Source organism: Mirounga angustirostris, unplaced genomic scaffold, assembly GCF_029215605.1.
Source record: "Mirounga angustirostris isolate CCGP_5_RB_7025 unplaced genomic scaffold, mMirAng1.0.hap1 SCAF_14, whole genome shotgun sequence".
Taxonomy (NCBI): domain Eukaryota; kingdom Metazoa; phylum Chordata; class Mammalia; order Carnivora; family Phocidae; genus Mirounga; species Mirounga angustirostris.
Window position 1 is genome coordinate 76,056,878 of NW_026991722.1, and position 24,090 is coordinate 76,080,967.

A 24,090-nucleotide genomic window follows, 5' to 3' on the forward strand; every position below is an offset into this window, starting at 1 on the left:
ACAGTGGGTCACAAATCAGGTCTCAACTGGTACAAAAAGACTGAGATCATACCATGCATGTTTTCAGACCACAATGCTTTAAAACTTGCATTAAGTAATCACAAGAGGAAAGTTGGAAGGAACACAAATACATGGAGGTTAAAGAGCATCCTACTAAAGAATGAATGGGTCAACCAGGAAATTAAAGAACTATTTAAAAAAAAAACAAAAACATGGAAACAAATGAGAACGAAAACACAACCGTTCAGAACCTTGGGGATGCACCAAAGGCAGTCCTAAGAGCGAAGTATATACCAATACAAGCCTTTCTCAAGAAACAAGAAAAGTCTCAAATACACAACCTCACCTTACTCCTAAAGGAGCTGGGAAAAGAACAGCAAATAAAGCCTAAATCCAGCAGGAGAAGAGCAATAATAAGGATTAGAGCAGAAATCAATGATACCGAAATTAAAAAAACCCAAAAAAACAAAAACAGTAGAACAGATGACAAGGAAAGTAGGAGCTGGTTCTCTGAAAGAATTAATAAGATCAATAAACCCGGGGTGCCTGGGTGGCTCAGCTGGTTAAGCAACTGCCTTCAGCTCAGGTCATGATCCTGGAGTCCCGGGATCGAGTCCCACATCGGGCTCCCTGCTCGGCGGGGAGTCTGCTTCTCCCTCTGACCCTCCCCCCTCTCTTGTATCTCTCTCATTCTCGCTCCCTCAAATAAATAAATAAAATCTTTAAAAAAAAAAAAAAAAAGATCAATAAACCCCCAGCCAAATTTATCAAAAAGAAAAGAGAAAGGACCCAAATAAACAAAATCATGAATGAAAGAGGAGAAATCACAACCAACACTGAAGAAATACAAACAACTGCAAGAGAATATTATGAGCAATTGTATGACAACAAATTAGGCAATCTGGAAGAAATGGATGCATTCCTAGAAACTTACCAACTACCAAAACAGAAACAAAAATAAATAGAAAACCTGAACAGAGGGGCGCCTGGGTGGCTCAGTCGTTAAGCGTCTGTCTGCCTTCAGCTCAGGTCATGATCCCAGGGTCCTGGGATCGAGCCCCACATCGGGCTCCCTGCTCAGCGGGAAGCCTGCTTCTCCTTCTCCCACTCCCCCTGCTTGTGTTCCCTCTCTCGCTGTCTCTCTCTGTCAAATAAATAAAATCTTTAAAAAAAAAAAAAGAAAACCTGAACAGACCCATAACCAGCAAATAAACTGAAGCAGTAATCAAAAACCTCCCAACACACAAGAGCCAGGGCCAGATGGCCTCCCAGCGGAATTCTACCAAACATTTAAAGAAGAATTAATTCCTGTTCTTCTGAAGCTGTTTCAAAAAATTGAAATGGAAGGAAAACTTCCAAACTCATTCTATGAGGCCAGCATTACTTCGATCCCAAAGCCAGACAAAGACCCCACCAAAAAGGAGAATTACAGAGCAATATCCCTGACAAACAGGCATGCAACAATTGTCTCCAAGATCCTAGCTAATAGGATCTAAGAGTACATTAAGAGGATTATTCACCATGACCAAGTGGCATTTACTCCTGGGCTGCAAGGGTGGTTCAACATTTACTGACTTTCAACAATAGCTTTATTGATATAGAACTCACACTGGACAGCCACATTGCAGAAGAATGAAATCAGGCCTCTTTCTTAAACCATACACAAAAATAAACTCAAAATGGATGAAAGACCTAAATGTGAGACAGGAATCCATCAAAATCCTAGAGGAGAACACAGGCAGCAACCTCTCTGACCTCGGCTGCAGCAACTTCTTGCTCGACAGGCCTTCAAAGGCAAAGGAAACAAAAGCCAAAATGAACTACCGGGACTTCATCAAGATAAAAAGTTTTGCACAGCAAAGGAAATGGTCGTCAAAAGTAAAAGGCAACCTACAGAATGGGAGAAGATATTTACAAATGACATATCAGATAAAGGGCTAGTATCCAAAATCTATAAAGAACCTCTCAAACACCCAAAAGACAAAAAATCTAGTCAAGAAATGGGCAGAAGACATGAATAGATATTTCTCCAAAGAAGACATACAAATGGCTAACAGATATGTGAAAAAATGGCTCAACATCACTCAGCATCAGGGAAATACAAATCAAAACCACAATGAGATACCACCTCACACCAGTCAGAATGGCTAAAATTAACAACTCAGGAACAACAGATGTTGGCGAGGATGCGGAGAAAGGGGAACCCTCTAACACTGTTGGTGGGAATGCAAACTGGTGCAGGCACTCTGGAGAACAGTATGGAGGGTCCTCAAAAAGTTAAACATAGAGCTACCCTATGACCCAGCAATTGCACTACTAGGTATTTATCCAAAGGATACAAACGTAGTGATCTCAAGGGGCACATGCACACCAATGTTTATAGCACCGATGTCCACAATAACCAAAATATGGAAAGAGCCCAGATGTCTATCAACAGATGAATGGATAAAGAAGATGTGATATACAGATAGATAGATAGATATCCACATATCTATCTATATATATATATACAATGGAATATTACTCAGCCATCCGAAAGAATGAAATCCTGCCATTTGCAATGACTTGGATAGAACTAGAGGGTATTATGCTAAGTGAAAGGAGACAAAGAAAGACAAATATCGTATGATTTCACTCATATGTGGAATCGAAGAAACAAAACAGATAAACACAGGGGAAGGGAAGGAAAAATAAAATAAGATGGAAACAGAGAGGGAGACAAACCATAAGAGACTTAACCATAGGAATCAAACTGGCAGTTGCTGGAGCGGAGGTAGGTGGGGGGATGGGGTAACTGGGTGATGGCCACTAAGGAAGCTGCTTGATGGGATGAGCACTGGGTGTTATATGAAACTGATGAATCCCTAAATTCTACCTCTGAAACTAATAACACACCATATGTTAAACTGCATGTAAATAAAAAATTTTAAAAATAAATGAAATCAAAACATTTGTCCTTTTGTGCCTGGCTCAGCTTCTCTCTTTTTAATAATTCAGTGTAAAATAAATTTCTGTTTTATGCATGTAATGTGTTTGTGCTGTGATTCAAAGTTAAACATTTCAGAAAAGAAAAAAGTAGTGATGCAAACTGGAACAAGAATGTTCATACACTCTTTCAAAGGGTTTCATTATGAAACAGAGAAGAGAAACTGGATGCAACTGGAGAGTGATACGGGCTGAGAAGAACGGTTTCATAAAGGTGAGATATTACAGCATATAATGAGACTGGATCTAATGGACAAACAGATGTTTAAGATGGAAAAGGGAGAAGGGACAACTGGAAAAGCAAACAAAGTCCACGAGAAATTGAAAGGGAAGGAGACTCCACATACAAGCAGAGGGACTGGCCTTAGATCAGAGCAGGGACAACTTATCCACTATAATAGGAGGAAAATCTAGATACACCTGGGCTCACCTGGCACCTACATGTGGAAGTACTCTTTGGATTGCTTCTATTTTTCTCAGCCAAAGTTGGGGCCAGAAGAAATCACGAGAGTGAACTGCTGGCTAAAGGTTAAATGTAAGAAGAGGTACATATTGAGATCACAAATGTGCCATTGGTCAGCATGGTTATGGGTTTTCCTGAAGACATTTTTAGCCATTCAGGGCAGGCATCAAGCAAGTACAAACAACACACAACAGATGAGACATCACAGGACTCATAACCTGGGAGTCCTTTATTCACTTGATAAATAATTCTTGTTCATCTACTCTTGGACAAGCACTCTTCTAGACCTGAGGGTATAAAGATGAACAGACAGAAGTGGTCACTGAACACATGGAGGCCGTATTCTAACACAGGAGAGATTTCTAGGATACCTAGTTTACAACAGGCATAATCTTAGCATACCAGTATGTCAGGGCCATCCTGAGAAGGGTATGGGCCTGGACTCACCCACCAACGTGCCCATGATACTCACGCCTAAGAGGAGGCCGCTCTATTGGCATCCCCCTACATGTTTGGACAGTGTTATCAACAGAAATTGGGAAAACGAACTTTGATGATGTTAAAACAGGGGTACTGACTCTTGCCCCATGAGTCGCCAGCCCACTTGGGTCTATTTTGTGGCACAGGGTCTATCTTGTGGCCATTTGCCTTACCTAACAGACTGGCCTGTGAGATGTGCGTCTCACTATAATGCCATCCAGGGATATAGAACAATCTGAGTTATGATGTCCATTGCTACAGAGCAAGAGTTTCAAAGGAGGGGAAGTGAGCAACAGAGTGTGCCCTCCGAAGACGTCTAAGCCCCTGGTCTGGAACACTTGGAGTTAGCCAAGCAACGGACGACAGGAGGGGTGGGGGTGGGGCATTCTGTGTGGCACAGTTGAGAAGGCATGGAGGTTTTGTTTCCACTCTCAAGGTAGGGTCTTGCATTTTAGCGTTTGCAGTCCTTCATGATTACATCAGTCCCTCATGTCAAAAGGCCCTTAGCCAAGGAGCACTGAAGCTGATGCTGTGGAAGGAAGTCGCATAGAAAGGACGCTATCTGAAGGATAACAGATCAGAAAGACTGGAAAGGACATAGCCAGAGGCTATGCCTCTCACAGCTAGGCAGTTGCCACCCTCTATGCAGCCAGCATAGATCTGGAGCTAATGCCTGAGGGTCTCTGTGTCAGGGAGAGCTGCTGCTGATGGACAGAGGCCACACACCATCAACCGATTCACAATGGCCACGTCAGTGGCAGCTCCTTTGAGGCACTTTGCCTCCTCCTTGTCTTCTCTACAGAAATACCAAGTGGTTACCTATGAGGCTGCCAGATTGCTTCAGACTTGGGTTCCCCAAATGAAGGGCTCGAGGCGGGCACTAGTAGTGCCAGGACCTTCGTGTGTCAGGTTGGGGATCATGCTAGTGTTGGTACTGATTTTCCTGCCAAGCATGTACTGTGACCCTGGATCTGTATACTACTCTTCTTATGAAACAGTCATCCCCAAGGGTCTGACAGTCAAGGGAAGGGAAGACCCAGGGGAAAAGGCATCCTATATGCTATTAATGCAGGGCCAGAAACAGGTGATTCACCTGAAGGCGAAGAGAGACTATTTTGTGAATAACTTCCCAGTCTTCAGCTACCACAATGGGGTCCTGGGGCAAGAAACACCTTTCATCTCGTATGACTGTCACTATGAAGGCTACATAGAAGGAGTCCCAGGTTCTTTTGCTTCCCTCAACACCTGTTCAGGCCTCAGGGGCATCCTGATTAAGGAGGGGAAACTCTATGGCATCGAGCCCATGGACACTTCAAAACGGTTTGAACATGTGTTGTACACCATGGCACACCAAGCTCGAGTCTCCTGTAGTGTCACCTCCAAAGGCAGCCAAGTGGTGTCCACCAGCCGGCAACAAGGGAGCAGGAAGCCTCGCAGTCTACAGGCACTGTCCTCCTTTTGGTCACACACCAAGTACGTGGAGATGTTTGTCGTGGTCAACAACCAGCGGTTCCAAATGTGGGGCAGTAACGTCAATGAGACAGTCCAGAGAGTAATGGACATCATTGCTCTGGCCAACATCTTCAGTCGGGAAATAAACACCGAGGTGGTGCTGGCTGGAATGGAGATTTGGACCGAGGGGGACCTCATAGAAGTCCCAGCGGACTTGCGAGTTACACTCAGGAATTTCAACAGCTGGAGACAGCAGAAGCTCTTGCATCGTGTGAAGCACGACGTTGCCCACATGATCGTGGGACATCATCCTGAAGAGGATGTGGGACACGCATTTCTCAATGGTGCCTGTTCAAGAGGCCTTGCAGCAGCTGTTGAAGCCTTCCATCATGAAGACGTCCTCCTGTTTGCAGCGCTCATGGTCCATGAGCTTGGGCACAACTTGGGTATTCAGCACGACCACTCGGCCTGCATTTGTAAAGACAAACGCTTTTGCCTCATGCATGAAAATATCACTAAAGAGAGTGGTTTCAGCAACTGCAGCTCTGACCACTTCTCTCAGTTCCTCCGGGAACACAAAGGGGCCTGCCTATTTAACAAGCCTCGGCCCAGAGGTCGCCTGCGTAGGCAAGCCACGTGTGGGAATGGCGTGTTAGACTACAATGAGGAGTGTGACTGTGGACGTGACTGTGGTAACAACCCATGCTGTGACCTAACATGTAGGCTAAAGGAAAAAGCAAAGTGTAGTCCTGGGCCCTGCTGTAATGACACGTGTCAATATTCAGTAAAGGGATCCATGTGTCGTCCTTCTTCTGGAGAGTGTGACCTCCCAGAATATTGTGATGGTACCTCTGACAGATGCCCCACCAACACATACAAGCAAGATGGTACATCTTGTCAAGGAGTTCACTATTGCATTCAGGGTGTGTGCAAGACCCCTGATCTTCAATGTTTAAGTGTTTTTGGATTCCCTGCAAGGTCTGCCCCAGAAGACTGTTACATTCACATGAACACTAAAGGGGATCGGTTTGGAAACTGTGGCCTTCCCACTTCAGGTAACCAGGAATATGTTAAGTGTACAGGTGAAAATATATATTGTGGGAAAATTATATGTACAAATGTTAAAAATGTACCATCGATCAAACCCATGGAAACAATGATCCAGGTCCCTCATAAGGATGACTGGTGCTGGAGCATGGATGCCTATAATTATACTGATATCCCTGATGATGGTTATGTGCAAATTGGCACACTTTGTGCCCCAGAAAAAATCTGTATGAATAACTCCTGCATCAATCATGATGTGCTCAACTACGATTGTGATACAAAAGAGATGTGTAATGGGAGAGGAGTTTGCAACAATTTAAAGCACTGTCATTGTGACGCTGGCTATGCTCCACCTGACTGCAAAACCGTAGGAACTGGGGGTAGCGTGGACAGTGGCTCTCCTGTTGTACAACGGGAAACCGAAAACACTAACAATGTTGCCAAACATGAAGATGGTTACCTAGACTATATGATCATATTATTTTTAATACTTTTTTCCCTAATATTAATAATCATAATTGTTTGTGTCATCATCATGTGTAAACGTTCAATAGAAGCTTCTCCAGAGCCCACAGAAAAGGGTCCAGAAGAGGCTGCAGTAAAGCCCCCAGAAGAGGCAGCGGAAGAGGCTCCGCCAGAAGAAGAGGAAGAGGAAGAGGAAGAAGAGGAAGAGGAGGAAGAGGAGGAAGAAGAGGAAGAAGAGGAAGAATCAGAGCCGTAAGAGAAGTGGTAGCAGGAAGAAGCTAAATATATCAAACATCTCAAGCACTGAGTGGGAATGAGAGGTTCAGGGAAGTAAGGGTGAAGCGGGAATTGATGGCTCCACTGGCTCTGAATAGAAACATACAGTCTATGAAAATATACTAATGTAGGAGGAGGGATTCATCTATTTTTATTATTCATTTTAGTAATTAAGGTTTTATTTATTTAATATATTAAATATTTTACTTTTTCTTTTCCACATTTCATTTGAACTCTTCACATGCATCTGTAGACACCAGTGTCTTTGTCTTGGGCCGATTTTTCCATTCACCAGTAACTTCTTTAGTACATGCTATCTTTCATCTAAGTTGTTTGACATATGCTACCACATTTACTTGCATTTATTACTTTCACTTTGCAAGTAACCACTACCTATTATGAAGACAGTTGTTTATGTGATCATTTTAATTTGCCTTATAAATGTACATTCATGAAATGAGTGTTTAAATACAAAAATAAATAAAACCCTATTCAGATTATATATCTCTTCAGATTGCACTTGTCATAGTTATTGAGTCCATTTTGTTCTGGGACTCTGTGGGATGTACTATACCTGGGAAGCCAGAAAACCCTGATTGTCCCAAGGTCAAGGGGCAAGTGTTAAATTCATGTACCTTTTCAAACCTGGCAGATGTTTAACATGATGTATGTATATCCAATTTATTACTTCCCAGTATTTCCAAGAACTTCGTAGAGCCATTCTCCCTTTCACCCAAAAGGTTTCATTTCTTTTTCTTCTAGAGCAGATTTCATAGCCTTTACTCTTCACTAATCTTCATGGGATGAATTTCAGACCTCCAAATGTCTCATGTCTGATGAACATCACCTAGACTTAGAAAACTGTATTTATGCTTATAACAGTATACAGATTCCAACCTACCACTATTTTTTTTGTTTAAGTGTTTTTGGATTCCCTGCAAGGTCTGCCCCTTTTCTATTTTTTTAATTTATTGAAATTAATAACTTGTTGACTGACATCAAAAGGAATCTCTCCAATTACAGGTAATGGAGCTTAGAGGTGATAGATACTTCTCTGTGAAGAAGCACAAAGCAAGTATAATATTAATGTTATTCATTCTGTGGCAGGAACTGTGTAAAATACTTTGCATTCATTTTCTCATCTTAATCCTCCCAACTTCCCCATGAAACCTCTATCTTGTTCATGAGGAAGCAAAGAAAATTTGCTCCAGAACTGGTCAGTGGTGGAACCTGCATCACTCCTCAGGTATGACTCAATCTCCATTCTCCACTCCGTCATGGGCCTCTTCCTGTGGTAAAAAGTGATGGGGAAGGCACTCAATATGTCCCTAGTTGACCTCTATTCTGAGTTCTCAAATCGTGTAATTATTATCGACAAAAATGTCTTTTTTTTTTTTAAAGATTTTTAAAAATTTATTTATTTGACACAGAGAGAGAGAGAGCGAGAGAGGGAACACAAGCAGGGGGAGTAGGAGAGGGAGAAGCAGGCTTCCCACCGCACAGGGAGCCCGATGTGGGACTTGATCCCAGGACCCTGGGATCATGACCTGAGCCAAAGGCAGATGCTTAACGACTGAGCCACCCAGGAGCCCCAAAAATGTCTTTTCTCCTATTACATCTTGACATCATGGAATAGCAGGTTGTCATCCTATTCAGTACTTGGAGTCAGCATATTGTAAATGATTAACAAATGTCTATCATGTGAGTAATTAATTGGAGCTAACCTTAAAATACAGGTCCAGATTCATTCCCTTGGCAGAATGCCTCTTGCTACTCCTTAACACAACCAAAATCTTACTCAGATGCAGTATTAATATTAAACATTTCTAAAAATTATTCATTGGCGGGGGCGGGGGAAGAGAGGGAGGGAGAGAGAATCCTAAGCAGACTCTGCTGAACTTGGAGCCCGACAGGGGGCTCTATCCCAGGACCCTGAGATCACGACCTAAGCTGAAACCAAGAGTCAGATGCTTAGCCAACTCTGCCACCCTGGGGCCCTGATTGCTAAATATTTATAAATCATCAAGTAAATAATAAAATGTTTATAAAATCTTGAATTCCAGGAAATGAAGACTGAACCACATTAGGGTAGACTATGGTAGGGGAGGAGGCCAGTTTTAATGTGGGCAGGAGAAAGCAGTTAGATGAAACTTGGGTTGTGAAATCTCCCCGTTGAAAGGTCAGTTTCTTGTGAAGTTTGGGTGACAACAGTTCTGCATTGTGTGTGACTGCCTCTAGGAAGTACACCATTTCATCTGATTCCTCTCCCCATTACATCTGGGGGATTCTGATGAATGTTTGCCTGTTCCAATCATTTGTGTCAGCAGTCACCAGCCACCTGCTCCCCTAAAACCTCTGATGGTGACTTACTGCTTTTACCTGTCTTTCCCGCGCAGCTATTGCCCTCTCTGTGCTGCCTCAGGCCAGCAGAGACCCAGGCCCTTCCCTTAATTCCTCAAAGCACAGCCACATCCAGGCTCTACATTTTTATCCATATTTTGGAGCAAAGGGAAATTACAATGTGGAAAAAGAAAAATTTGGATTGCTGCAGATATGTATTAATGCTCCTGGAGTCCAGGGATTTTGCCCTGTTGGTAGAGTTAGATAGGCCATTTCTCTCCTCAGACCTGACCCAACATCCTCTCTTGTTCCTATAGGACTGCTTGTGAGAATATCCTTGTTGCCTGGAGTCAGACTCCACCACATTCTCTGGGGCCCAGTGAGAGGGGAAAGAAATTACTTTAAAAATAATTTACAGAAAACCCAGATCACATCATAATAACCTCACATGAATGTAATTATGCCCACAATAAAGACAAAGTATGAAATTAGTTTGATGAAAATTTAGCTTTTTGTACGTTCAAACTTCATTTTTTTTTTAGATTTTATTTATTTATTTGAGAGAGAGAATGAGACAGAGAGAGAGCATGAGAGGGGGGAGGATCAGAGGGAGAAGCAGACTCCCTGCTGAGCAGGGAGCCCGATGCGGGACTTGATCCCGGGACTCCAGGATCATGACCTGAGCCGAAGGCAGTCGCTTAACCAACTGAGCCACCCAGGCGCCCCAAACTTCATTTTTTTTTAAGATTTTATTTATTTATTTGACAGAGAGAGACACAGCGAGAGAGGGAACACAAGCAGGGGGAGTGGGAGAAGGAGAAGCAGGCTTCCCACCGAGCAGGGAGCCCGATGTAGAGCTCAATCCCAGGACCCTGGGACCATGAACTGAGCCGAACGCAGATGCTTAATGACTGAGCCACCCAGGAGCCCCTCAAACTTCATTTTTAAGCTTATTTTTATTGAAATATAATTGATATATAACATTACGTTAGATTCAGATGCACAACATAATGATTCGTATTTGCAAATATTGTGAAATGGTTACCACAGTAAGTCTAGTTAACATCCATCACCACAGTTATAATTTTTTTTTCTTACGATGAGAACTTTTAAACCATCTTAGCAATTTTCAAATACATAGTACAGTATTAATTAGTCATCATGCTGTATATTATATCCCCAGGACTTATTTATTCTAACTGAAAGTCTGTACTTCTTGGCCACCTACACCCATTTCACCAACCCTCTCATCCCCTGCCTCTGGCAACTTATTTGTTCTCTGTGTCTATATTTTGCTTGTTTTAAATTCCACATACAATTGAGATCATATGCTATTGGTCTTTCTCTAGTGACTTATTTTACTTATCAGAATTCTCTCAAGGTCCATTCATGTTGTTATAAATGGCAAGATTTCCTTCTTTTTTATTGCTTAATAATAGTGTATATATATATTATGTATAATATATATATTTTTTTCTTTATCCATTCATCCAATGATAAACACCTAGGTTGCTTCCATGTCTTGGCCATTGTAAATAATGCTGCATGAATATGGAGGTGCAGATATCTTTTCAATTTTGTGTTTTTGTTTCCTTTGGATAGCCAGTAGTGGAATTACTAAATCATATCATAGTTCTTTTTTTAATTTTTTGAGGAACCTCCATAGTGTTTTTTCATAATGGCTGCATCAATTTACATTTCCACCAACAGTGTACAAGGGTTCCCTTTTGTCCACATCCTAGCCAACACTTGTTATTTCGTGTGTTTTTGATAATAACCATTCTAACAGGTGTAGGGTGATAGCTCATTGTAGTTTTGATTTGCATTTCCCTGATGATTAGTGATACTGAGTTCCTTTTCATAGACCTGTTCACCATCTGCTATGTCTTCTTTGCAAAAATGTCTATTCAGATGCTCTGCCCATTTTTTAATTGGTTTGTTTTATTGCTATTTAGTTGTAGGAGTTCTTTATGTATTTTGGATATTAACCCCTTATTAAATACACAATTTGCAAATATTTTCTTCCATTCAGTAGTTGCCTTTTCATTTTGTTGATGGCTTCCTTTGCTGTGGAAGCTTTTATTTTTATTTTAGATTTTATTTAAATTCAAATTAGTTAACATATAGTGTAATATTAATTTCAGGGGTAGAATTTAGTGATTCATCACTTGCATATAACATCCAGTGCTTGGGGCGCCTGGGTGGCTCAGTTGTTAAGCGTCTGCCTTCGGCTCAGGTCACGATCCCAGAGTCCTGGGATCGAGCCCTGTATCGGGCTCCCTGCTCAGCGGGAGGCCTGCTTCTCCCTCTCCCACTCCCCCTGCTTGTGTTCCCTCTCTCGCTGTGTCTCCCTCTGTCAAATAAATAAATAAAATCTTTAAAAAAAAAAAATCTTAAAAAAAAAAAAAAAACATCCAGTGCTCATTCCATCAAGTGCCCTCCTTAATGCCCATCACCCATTTTACTCAGTGCCCCCACCCACCTCCCCTCCAACAACTCAGTTTGTTCCCTATTGTTTTTTTTTAAAAAGATTTTATTTATTTGAGAGAGAGAGAGATCGAGAGAGCATGAGCCGAGGGGGGTTGGGAGGGTCAGAGGGAGAGGGAGAGAAGTAAACTCCCTACAGAGCAGGAAGCCCAATGTAGGGCTCCATCCCGGACCCTGAGATCATGACCTGAGCTGAAGGCAGACACTTAACCAACTGAGCCACCCAGGTATCCAGTTTGTTCCCTATTGTTAAGAGTCTCTTGTGCTTTTACTCCATTTTTAATCTTACCTTACTTTTCCTTCCCTTCCCCTACATTCATCAGTTATCTTTTTCTTTTTTTTTTTAAGATTTTATTTATTTGACAGAGAGAGACACAGCGAGAGAGGGAACACAAGCAGGGGGAGTGGGAGAGGGAGAAGCAGGCTTCCCGCTGAGCAGGGAGCCCGATGTGGAGCTCAATCCCAGGACCCTGGGACCATGACCCGAGCCGAAGGCAGACGCTTAACAACTGAGCCACCCAGGCGCCCCTTTCAGTTTTGTTTCTTAAATTCCACATGAGTGAGATCATATATTTGTCTTTCTCTGACTTATTTTGCTTAGCGTAATACCCTCTAGTTCCATCCATGTTGTTGCAAATGGCAAGATTTCATTCTTTTTGGTGGCTGAGTAATATTCCATTGTATATATATATACACCACATCTTCTTTATTCATTCATCAGTTGATGGACATCTGGGCTCCTTCCATAGTTTGGCTATTGTGGATAGCGCTGCTTATAAACATTGGGGTGCATGTGGCCCTTGAGATCACTATGTTTGTATCCTTTGGATAAATACGTAATAGTGCAATTGCTGGGTCATAGGGTAGCTCTATGTTTAACTTTTTGAGGAAGCTCCATACTGTTTTCCAGAGTGGCTGCACCAGCTTGCATTCCCACCAACAGTGTTAGAGCGTTCCCCTTTCTCTGCATCCTCGCCAACATCTGTTGTTCCTGAGTTGTTAATTTTAGCCATTCTGACTGGTGTGAGGTGGTATCTCATTGTGGTTTTGATTCGTATTTCCCTGATGCTGAGTGATGTTGAGCATTTTTTCACATGTTGTTTTGTTGTTGTTGCTGTTGTTTTTAATTTGACAGAGAGAGACACAGCGAGAGAGGAAACACAAGCAGGGGGAGTGGGAGAGGGAGAAGTGGGCTCCCTGCTCTGCGGGGACTCAATCCCAGGACCCTGGGACCATGACCCGAGCCGAAGGCAGACGCTTAACAACTGAGCCACCCAGGGATCCATCACCTGTTTTTACTGCTGGGTTGAAAGTCTCACTTTGTTCATGCGTTATTCTTTTGACCTCAGTGAGCATCTTTATGACGGTTATTTTGAATTCTCTATTAGGTGAATCATATATACCTCCATTTCATTAGGGTTTGTTTCTGGAGATTTATTTGAAACTTATCTGCCTGATTCTTCAACTCCTTGACTCTTTTTGTTGTTGTCTGTGTATTAAACAAAGTGGGCATCTCAGTCTTCATGGGCTGGCCTCATACAGAAAACCTCCACTGATCAGTCTAGCCAGAGATTCTGGGCATCTCTACCAACTCTTTACCTCCTTCAGGGAGCAGCAGGAAGCTATGTTTTTGTCTCCTTACTCTGTGCTAAGCCAGAGGGAGGAAGTATGGCATCCATCAGTCCAAACCACCATCTCTGTTCTCCACCAGGTGGATATACTGCGTCAGATCATCAAGGTTCTAAGTCCAGCAAGACTGATGCCAGTTTTGGGGCAATCCTAGAAAAGTTGGGGCATATGATATACAGATTAACTCTTTCCCTCCTCAAGGAGAAGCTAAGCTGGGATTTTTCATCTTCTCATTCTGTGCTGAGCAGGGGGAAGATACTATGATGTCTACCAGTCCAAATTGCCATCTCTGTTCTCCCCCAGGGAAGCTAGGCTGTGCAAGTCCCATCAGAGCTCCAATACTGTCATGACAAAATCTAGTCCTCTGGAGAGCCCCCTCAGAAAATCTGGGTGCTGGAAATGCAAACCAACCCCTTCTCTCCCATGGAAGAAGCTGGGAGCTGGGGGGCAGAGGTCTCTTTCTGATCATATAGCATTATTACAAGTGTAGGGATCCTGGCAAGAAGGTGTCCTCAATCTATCAGCAATCAGAGTCTGGATGCATGTTCACTTGGGGTGCAGGAGACTTTCAATTAGTATCTGAATTTCTCAAAAAGGGAATCTATGAAATGTTGCTATATATGTTTGTTTCTGAGGGGAATGAGGGTCCAGGACTTACTATTCTGCCATCTTGCTAATGTCCTCTTAACCAATTGTTTATTACAAAATTCATGATTTTTTTCATCACTGATTTTTACAGTTGTTCAATGGGCATAAGAGAAGAATATGCACTTTCTATAGGAAGCAAATATCATATATGTGTACATAAAATATCAAGCTTGTTGTTTCTATTATATTTTGTGTATATACCATTCTTTATTATTTATTGTACTGGCAAATTCTGAAAGATATATACTGTATTTAAAACTTCCTCTTAAATTATGTTTTTATCAGCTGTTCCTTATATTTCTTTTTTTTTTTTAAAGATTTTATTCATTTATTTGACAGAGAGAGAGCACAAACAGGGGGAGCAGCAGGCAGAGAGAGGGGGAGAAACAGGCTCCCTGCCGAGCAGGGAGCCCGATGTGGGGCTTTATCCCAGGATGCTGGGATCATGATCTGAGCCGAAGGCAGATGCTTAACCGACTGAGTCACTCAGGTGCCCCTGTTCCTTATATTTCTAATAGATTTTTAAATGTCTTTGGCACTTGTGTGTGTTTTTTTTTTTAAGATTTTATTTATTTATTTGAGAGAGAGAATGAGAGAGAGAGAGAGCATGAGAGGGGGAGGGTCAGAGGGAGAAGCAGACTCCCTGCTGAGCAGGGAGCCCGATGCAGGACTCGATCCTGGGGCTCCAGGATCATGACCTGAGCCGAAGGCAGTTGCTTAACCAACTGAGCCACCCAGGCGCCCCACTTGTGTTTTTTTTTTTAAACTTATTTTGAAATAATTCATAGGAAATTACAAAGATAACATAGAAAGGTCATATATACCTTTCACTGAGCTTTTCCCCTTCGATACAGAAGAATATCACAACCAAGACACTGACATTGATAAAATGTAAATAGTTCTATGCCATTTTGTAATAGGTGTAGATTTCTGTAACCACCACCATAATCAAGATAGAGGACTATTCTGTCATCACAAAGTTCTCACTCATGCTACCCCTTTATATAGTCATACCACCATTCCTAGCCCACCCCACTATCCCTAACCCCTGGCAAACACTGATTTGTTTTCCATCTTTATAATTTTGTCATTTCAAAAATGTTATAAAAATGGAATCGTACAGTATGTAACCTTTTTTTTAAAGGTTTTCTTTTTTTTTTTTTTTTTTTAAAGATTTTATTTATTTATTTGACAGAGACAGAGACAGTGAGAGCAGGAACACAAGCAGGGGGAGTCGGAGAGGGAGAAGCAGGCTTCCTGCCGAGCCAGAAGCCCAATGCGGGACTCGATCCCAGGACCCTGGGATCATGACCTGAGCCAAAGGCAGTCGCTTAACCAACTGAGCCACCCAGGCGCCCAGTATGTAACCTTTTAAGATTGCTTTTTTTGCTTACTATAATGCCCTTGAGATCCAGCTAAATTTTGTGGATCAATGGTTCATTCGTTTTTGCTGCTAATACATGATATGGACTTACCACAGTTTAACCTTTCACCTATTGAGCAACACTTCGGTTGTTTCCAGTTTTGGGCTATTACAAATAAAGCTGCTGTGATTATCTGTGTACAGTTTTTATGAAGATACATTTTCATTTCTCTGGGATAAGTATCTAGAACCATAATTGCTAAGTCACACCATTTGCTTAGTTTTTTAAAGAAGCTGCCTGTTTTCCAGAGCTGTTATACAATTTTATATTCCTATTAGCAATGTATGAAAGATCTAGTTTCTCTGCGACCTCACCAACATTTGACATTGTCTATTTTTCAAATTTTAGCTGTTCTAATAGATCTGTAGTGATCTCTCATGGGGTCTTAAGTTGCATCTCTCTAATGCCTATTAATGTTAAACATCTTTTCATGTGCTTATTTGCCATCCATATATCCTGTTGAGTGAAATGTCTCTTCGTCTTTTGCCTATTCTCTAATTGGATTGCTGAGTAATGAGAGTTCTTTATATATTCTAGATGAGTCCTTTATCAGATATGTGGTTTGCAAATATTTTCTCCCAGTTTTTAGCTTGTCTTTTCATACCTTAACAGGGTCTTTTATAAGTTAAGAGTTTTGGGGTACCTGGGTGGCTCAGTCATTAAGTGTCTGCCTTCGGCTCAGGTCATGATCAAGGGGTCCTGGGATCGAGTGCTGCATGGGGCTCCCTGCTCATGGGAAGCCTGCTTCTCCCTCTCCTACTCCCCCTGCTTGTGTTCCCTCTCTCGCTGTGTCTCTCTGTCAAATAAATAAATAAAATCTTTGGGAAAAAAAAAAAAAAAAAGAATTCATCACCAAGCCCTAGGTCCTAAAGATGTTCTATATTTTCTTCTAAAAAGTTTTATAGTTTTACATTTTACATTTAAATCTATGATCCATTTTGAGGTGATTTTTGTATGTGAGGTTTAGGTTGAGGTCATTTTTTTTGGTCTATATGTATCTAGTTTTCCAGTACCATTTGTTGAAAAGACTGTCCTTCCTCCATGCAGTTGTTATTGCTCCTCTGTCAAAAACTAGTTGGCCATACATGTGTGGGTTCTCTTTTCTGTTTGCTTGATCTATGTATCTATCCCATCATCAATACCACACAGTTTTCAAATTGAAAAGAGGGGTTCCTCCTATATGTTATTCTTCTCCAAAATTATTTTAACTGTCCTAGTTCCTTTGCCTTTTAGAAAATTTATATTTACATTAATATATATTTTATATGTAAATAAATACTTCATAGTACATACATATATCAAGTCAGCATGTTGTATGCTTTCATATAAATGCCATTTTATTCATGAATTATATACTTCAATAAAGCTGGGAGGTAGTTAAAGAGAAAATAGATGAAAAACTTGATAGAAAAGGGGGGAAAGACATGAACAGATAATATTAAAAGATACAAAAATGACCTTAAACATATTTAAACATGTTCAAATTCATTCAAATTAGAAAAATACAAGTTAAACTACACTGAGATGCCACTTCTCACCTATTAGTTTGGTGAAAATTAAAATTTATGGTAACATACCCTGTTGCTTACAATGTGGGAAAATAGGCACTCTAATACATTCTAATACATTGCTGGTGGAAATGCAACTGGCAAAACCCTTTTGAAGGGGAATTTGAAAATACCAAACAAAGCTACATTTACAGTTAGTTACAGAGGCACTGCTTCCCCATTTTGTGGAGGAACTTGCCTCCACAAAAATACATATGTGCAAGATTATTTGTTGATGTATTGTGTGTAATTTCAAAACAATATAAACAATTGAAAAGCCCATACACAAAAGAGTGACTGAATAAATAATATCCACAAAATGGAGTACTATGCAGCTGTAAAAAGACAGAGAGAGAGAGAGAGAGAGAGAATGAGGAATATCTCACTGAACTGCTATGGAATGATTTACAGGATGTATCTTTAAGTTTAAAGAGGAAAATGCAAAATGTTACACTACATTTATATAAGAAAGAAGAGGATAGAGGCACCTGGATGGTTCACTTGGTTAAGCATCTGCCTTCAGGTCAGATCATGATCCCAGGGTCCTGGGACTGAGCCCCACATCAGGTTCCCTGCTGAGCTTCTCCTCTCTGCTTTTCCCTCTCCCTCTGCCCTTCCCCACCACTCGGGCTCACTCTCTTGTGCATGCTCTCTCTCTCAAATAAATAAATAAAATCTTTGAAAAAGAGAGAGAGAGAGAGGAGGATACAAGAAAATATACATGCATCTACTAATTTGTGCAGAAAAAATACAGGAAAAATAAACTAAGTACTATTAAGATTGGTGGTTGGGAACTGGGTAGAAAGAAGTAGTACATGGAACAGATTAAAGGCTCAAGGAGGTGTACTCTGCATACTTTTCTTTGGTATACTACTGAGTTTTATTTTTTATTTTATTTTATTTTATTTTTTAAAGATTCTATTTATTTATTTGACAGAGAGAGACAGTGAGAGAGAGAACACAAGCAGGAGGAGTGGGAGAGGGAGAAGCAGGCTTCCTGAGGAGCGGGGAGCCCGTGCGGGGCTCGATCCCAGGCCCCTGGGACCACGACCTGAGCCAAAGGCAGACGCTCAACAACTGAGCCACCCAGGTGCCCTGGTATACTACTGAGTTTTAGAATCATGGTAATATTTCACATTTTCCCAAAATCATCATCATCCAAAAGGTGGGGGAAAACCCAAAATGAAATACAAACAGTAACATATGAACTTAGCTGTATTCAAAATGAATAATACCACCATGATATCTAGAATAGGTCTAGATAAAAAATTATAACCTAGATAATTTTAGAAAACATTATTTTGACCTCATACCATAAGGCTAAAGAGAAAAAAGAACTGAACACAAATACTGTTCTCCAGTTCATATATTTGCTTTTCACAGAGGCATGGGTTATTCTAATACTTTACATGTATTCTAGGAATAAGCCAATAAACATATTGTGAATAACAAAGAAAGAAAAAGGAACTGGAGGTTTGCAAAGGGCTGAATGGTTCAGAGTAGGGATGGTGCAAAATGTGACCTACCCAGAGATCTACAAACCCCTGCTCTGGAAACCTTTGGTTTCTTTTCTTTTTTTAAATTTTCTCTATTTATTTGACAGAGAGAGAGACACAGTGAGAGAGGGAACACAAGCAGGGGGAGTGGGAGAGGGAGAAGCAGGCTTCCCGCGGAGCAGGGAGCCCGATGCGGAGCTCAGTGCGGAGCTCGATGTGGAGCTCGATGTGGAGCTCGATGCAGAGCTCGATCCCAGGACCCTGGGATCATGACCTGAGCCAAAGGCAGACGCTTAACGACTGAGCCACCCAGGCGCCCCTGGAAACCTTTGGTTTCAATGACTCAAAAGAACAATGAATGACAGGAGGGGAAGACTTCCATGGGGACTGGGAATAAAGGAAGAAGGTTATAGCTTTTTCTTTTCTTGGGGCCTGATCCTGAGTCATAATACTGACAGGACCTCTGAAAGTTTCCTCTCCTTGGTATACTCCTCTATGAAGATAGCAGGAGCTCAGCTAAGCAGTACTAAAATTTTGTGCTTTCATGAAGGTTGCAAAGTAAGAGCACTCCTGTGAAGAGAGACCACAACAGGAGTAGGAAGAGGCACAGTCAAACAATAGATGTCATCTTGTAACTCCCAGGGTGGGAGCAGCTATCCTTGCAACAGGCAGCAAAGCCTTGAGCTTTAGCCAAACTGTGTTACTGACAAAGATTCGGATCTCAGGCAAGGCAACTGAGACAGAGGTGTAGGACCATTAGTTGTTTCAACTGGGCCATGACAATGACAACCCCAGTTACTTTGCCTCCCTTATGCACTTCCTTCTATGAAATCAAGTGGTCATGGGTAAGGTTTAGAGTGATTTTTCTTCCAGGAGTTCCTGAATGGGGCACTTGAGAATGAGCCCTTCCTACATTAAGCTGCATGTCATCTTATTGCTGATAGTGAATATTCTTCAAGGGATGCATTGTAAATGGAAATCTCTTTATTATAAAATGGTCATCCCTAGCAACTTGACGATATTCAAAGGACGGGAAGAAAAAGCAGAAAAAGTGTCCTATATTCTGCTCATACAAGAAAAATGGCCTATTATTAATTTGAAGCAAAAGAAAGGATTATTTATCAAGAACTTCCCTGTTTATACACATCAAAATGGGATACTAGGCTTGACATGCCTTTTATTCAGGATGACTGGATGTTTAGAGGGTGACCTGCATTCTCTTGTGACTATTAGCACTTGCTCAGGGCTATAAAGGGAGTCCTGACTTTACATGACACTGTCTTTGGCATCAAGCCTGTATATACTTCAAAGAATTTTGGGCATATGGTTTTCAGCATATCTTTAAAATCAGGTTAGTCTTGTACAATGAGTGGAGATAAACAGGAGAAGCTCTTAACCACTTCACAATTTCAGAGCAAAATAGAGCCCTCTTCCTTTTCAATGTCCTATATGTGGTCACTTTCCAAGCATGCTGAAACATTTACTGTGGTTGACAATATGCAGTTCCAAATGTGGAATAATAATGCTACCAAGACAATACAGATGGTAATGAATGTTCAGGTTAACAGGTACAAGAAGAAATTAAATGTGACAGTATTACTGGGTTAAAGATATGGACAGAGAGAAACCTAGTGAAAATCTCCCTGAATTCGCAAGAAACACTACAAAATTTTAACTGCTAGAGAGACTGGCATCTTTTGAGAAGAGTGAAGCATAATGTTGCTCATATGGTCATTAGCCAAGGTCTTGGGAAGTACCAGAGCCATGCATTTCTTAGTGGTATCTGCACTGCTAAGAATTCAACCAGTGCTGAATCTTTCTGTCATGGAAAATATACCACATTTCACAGCTCTTATGGCTCACAAGCTTGGCCAAAACTTGGGAATGAAGCATGACCATGTGACCTGCAAGTGTCATGGCCAGAACCTCTGTCCTGTGCATGAATTTCTTACTATAGATATGGGTTTCAGCAACTACAGCTTTGACTACTTCCACCGGCTGTTGCATAAGCATAGAGGGTACTGCCTGTTCAAAAAAACCTGAGCTCCAAAGCTCCTTTGGAAAGCCATATTGGAAAAAAAAAAAAAAAAAAAAGAAAGTAGATAAAGGAAAAGAATGTGATTGTGGCAGTGTCCTTAATTATTAAAATGATCACTACTGTCTGCCCTCATGCCAGCTGAAGAAAGGTTCAGACTGCACATTTGGGATCCTTCTATAAAACCAGCAAACTTCTACACCCTGCTGCCTCAGAGTAGATGAGTGTGACCTCCCGGAACACTGTAATGGTATTTCCAGGTGGTGCCAGACAGATACCTACAAGCAAGATGGCATTCCTTACAAAGAACAAGGTTACTGTTACCAGGGCTGGTGCTGAAGCGTGGAGAATCATTGTGTTAAAATCTTTGGAAAAGGCACAAAGGTTGCCTGGAAAGTTGACATCATTACATGAATACAAAAGGGACAGGTTTGGAAACCATGGCAGTGAATCTAAGGGGATGATTAAGGTCTTCAGTAAGTGCAAGGCCAAAGATGCACAATGTGAAAGGCTGCTGACTGAATTAAGAAACATCAAACACTGACCCACTTCCCCATGTGGGACATGTGGTATTGGGGTGCAGAGTTTTTTGAAGCCTCAGACAGAGCTGATGAGAGGGATGGTACCCAACGTGGTTCACAGATCTGTATTAATCAAACCTGCTCATATACCACTAAGTGGAATATAGATACCACTATATTCCACTATGACTACAACCTGGACAAGTGTCATTGCAACAATTTTATGAATGTCACTGTGTCTATATCTATACCCCTCCTACATGTGAATCTAAGGGTTATGGGGACAGTTTGAATAGTGGCCCAGCTCCATGTGTCCCCTCTGACTCTCAGTATGACAAAAAGCTTATAATCCTAATCTGGATCTTGCCTAGCCTTTCCCTGTTTCTCATTCCTACTATCTTTTTGTTTACTTACATCCACAGAAGATCTAAGACCAGTGTCAATGCAAAAAATTAATCGGAGAAGCAAGATGAACAAACCTGACAAACATTTGATAATTACCTTCTTTCTGGTAATAAAGCCAAATATGAAGTGATACAAAAAGGACTTTTTTTTTTAAAGATTTTATTTATTTATTTGACAGAGAGAGAGAGACAGCAAGAGAGGGAACACAAGCAGGGGGAGTGGGAGAGGGAGAAGCAGGCTCCCTGCTGAGCAGGGAGCCCAATGCGGGACTCGATCCCGGGACCCTGAGCTCATGATCTGAGCCGAAGGTAGACGTTTAATGACTGAGCCACCCAGGCGCCCCACTAAAAAAACTTTTTTAAGAATTGGACTCTGTATTTCTGGTGTCCCTCAAGGTCTACAGAAATAGGAATTCTTTTTTTTTTCATCTCTCTCCAAATGTTGACTATTCATTTTTAAATTAAAAGAACTTAAAGCAGCTCCGTATGTGAAGCAATCTTTCTTGTTCTATGCTATCCAGATCAGGTTTCAGAGCTATAGGACAATGACAGGCCTCAAGATGTGTTTTTGACATAACAAGCCCAGGTCACCCTCCACAGTAAGGTGAAGCTCATGGCCTCAAACCTAAAGAGCTGTTAACCGAGCTCCCTAACATTTCTACAGAGAGTTCCTTCGGAATGATCTCTGGAAACTTATGTTTCAGAGTATCCTATCTAATTCACCATTGTAATTTACTCTGTCAATTTTCTCTAATCTTAAGGATTTTTCCTTGGACAGACCAAGGGAGTATATCAGGTGAGAAGCATCTCATTACTAGTTCCAGGTGTTTTAGTTGATTGTCATTCCAGCCACTTTGTCCATTTGGCTTTTCCTCTTTGTTTTGGCATCATAGTATCTAATGCCCTGGCCTCAGACTGACTTTGTTCATAACTTAACTAAAGAGACCAAACATCACTTGTTGTGTGATTAAAGAAGAGGTGCCTGGGTGGCTCAGTCAGTTAAGTGTCTGACTCTTGGTTTCAGCTCAGGTCATAATATCATCAGGGTCCTGGGATTGAGCCCTGTGTCGGGCTCTATGCTCAGCATAGAGTCTGCTTGTCCCTCTCCCTCTGCTCCACCCCCTGCTTGCACTCTCTCTCAAATAAATAAATTAAATCTTTTAGAAGAAGAAGAGGAGGAGGAGGAGGAGGAGGGAAAGGGGAGGGGGAAGAAGAAATGGATTAGACATTCGTACTAGTGAATGAGGCTCTGCAGTCTGGGAATCTTTTCTTTACCAAAAGGTTCTTTCTAGCCATTCATTCACTTATTCATTTATTCTATAAACATACATTAAACACTTACCATTAGGTTAAACCATGTAAAATTGATGATATGCCATTTTCACCTATAAAAATGGTAAGTTCATATGGTTCAACCTAATTCTATGTCCAGGCACTATGAAACCTACTTTTGGACTTTTGCTTATAAATGGGAGTTGAGAGTTTTTGATACCTAAAATTTCTTTTAATCCTGATTTCTCTTAAATCTTATTATCCCCTCTAACTCCATAAGATTGGCCTTAATTTCCTAGAGCAGATGGTTCCTACTGTTAAGACTTAGAACAGCACTGAACAAATAAGAGAGTAGGATGTGCCTGAGGATCCCACAGTCAGTTTTTTGATAGTTACTGTCCTTGCTTCTTTTAAGTTTCAAAAACTCTTCAAAGAACAGAAACCCAGGACTTTCTTTGTCCAACCGCAGAGAGAATAACAATACTAGCAAAATCTGAGCAAGCTGCTGCATGCCACCCTACTTCCCCCACGACCATGGAGTAGAGAGCCTGGAAATGGCACATATAAATAATAACCTGGAACTTATCTAGAAGAGATTTAAACAAATCTAGTATTCACTGAGGTGATAGGAGTCTATCTCTTAGAAGGAAAGTGGCTTCACCTCTCTGAACAAAGACTTGAAGAATTACTAGTGAATCTGAGAATAACAGAGATCCTGTCCAATTCAACAAGAAAACCTACTAACCACAGCACTACATCCTTTTTCACTTCCATAGTTTAAGGCATGGTTGGAAAAGACTTGAGATGTTTCCCAACACTCTTCTCAATCCATTAGTGTGGAATAATTCTGGTTCCTGGATGTTCCAGTATTACAGTTTCAAAGAATGGTGGAGGGCTGGTAGCAAAACCAAGGGCAGACTCCACTGTATCTAGGCCCCTGCTATAGAATCTCTTCTGTGAACATAATAATGGTGTTTGGGTGTCTGCATCACGCCGAGCCTGTTGCTTTAGTTGGTAGAACTTGTATTGTGTCCAGCTATATACTCCACAGTTGAGCAGACCCTGGGATGATGCTGTTAGAGCCTGGAGGAGATGAAGTGATGGAACCCATCCTTCAGG

General features: G+C 41.4%; 2 protein-coding genes across 2 annotated transcripts in view; one reads left to right on the forward strand and one right to left on the reverse strand.

Moving 5' to 3' along the window:
* Nucleotides 1-4,670: 4,670 nt before the first annotated feature.
* On the forward strand, nucleotides 4,671-7,148 carry LOC123852450 (disintegrin and metalloproteinase domain-containing protein 1a-like). Its single transcript, XM_045886473.2, has one exon. The coding sequence runs from the start codon at nucleotides 4,671-4,673 to the stop codon at nucleotides 7,146-7,148; it is 2,478 nt and encodes an 825-aa protein (XP_045742429.2).
* A 9,565-nt stretch (nucleotides 7,149-16,713) lies between these two features.
* TMEM116 (transmembrane protein 116) overlaps nucleotides 16,714-24,090 on the reverse strand; it is a 65,879-nt gene continuing 58,502 nt past the window's right edge. The window contains exon 11 of the mRNA XM_045887633.3: nucleotides 16,714-24,054. Within this exon, the coding sequence (XP_045743589.1) occupies nucleotides 23,803-24,054 (252 nt within the window). The 3' untranslated portion in view covers nucleotides 16,714-23,802. The remainder of the gene's footprint in view (nucleotides 24,055-24,090) is intronic.

Coding starts and splice junctions, on each gene's coding strand:
- LOC123852450 (XM_045886473.2), top strand. CDS start 4,671: ATGGCCACGTCAGTGGCAGCTCCTTTGAGGCACTTTGCCTCCTCCTTG.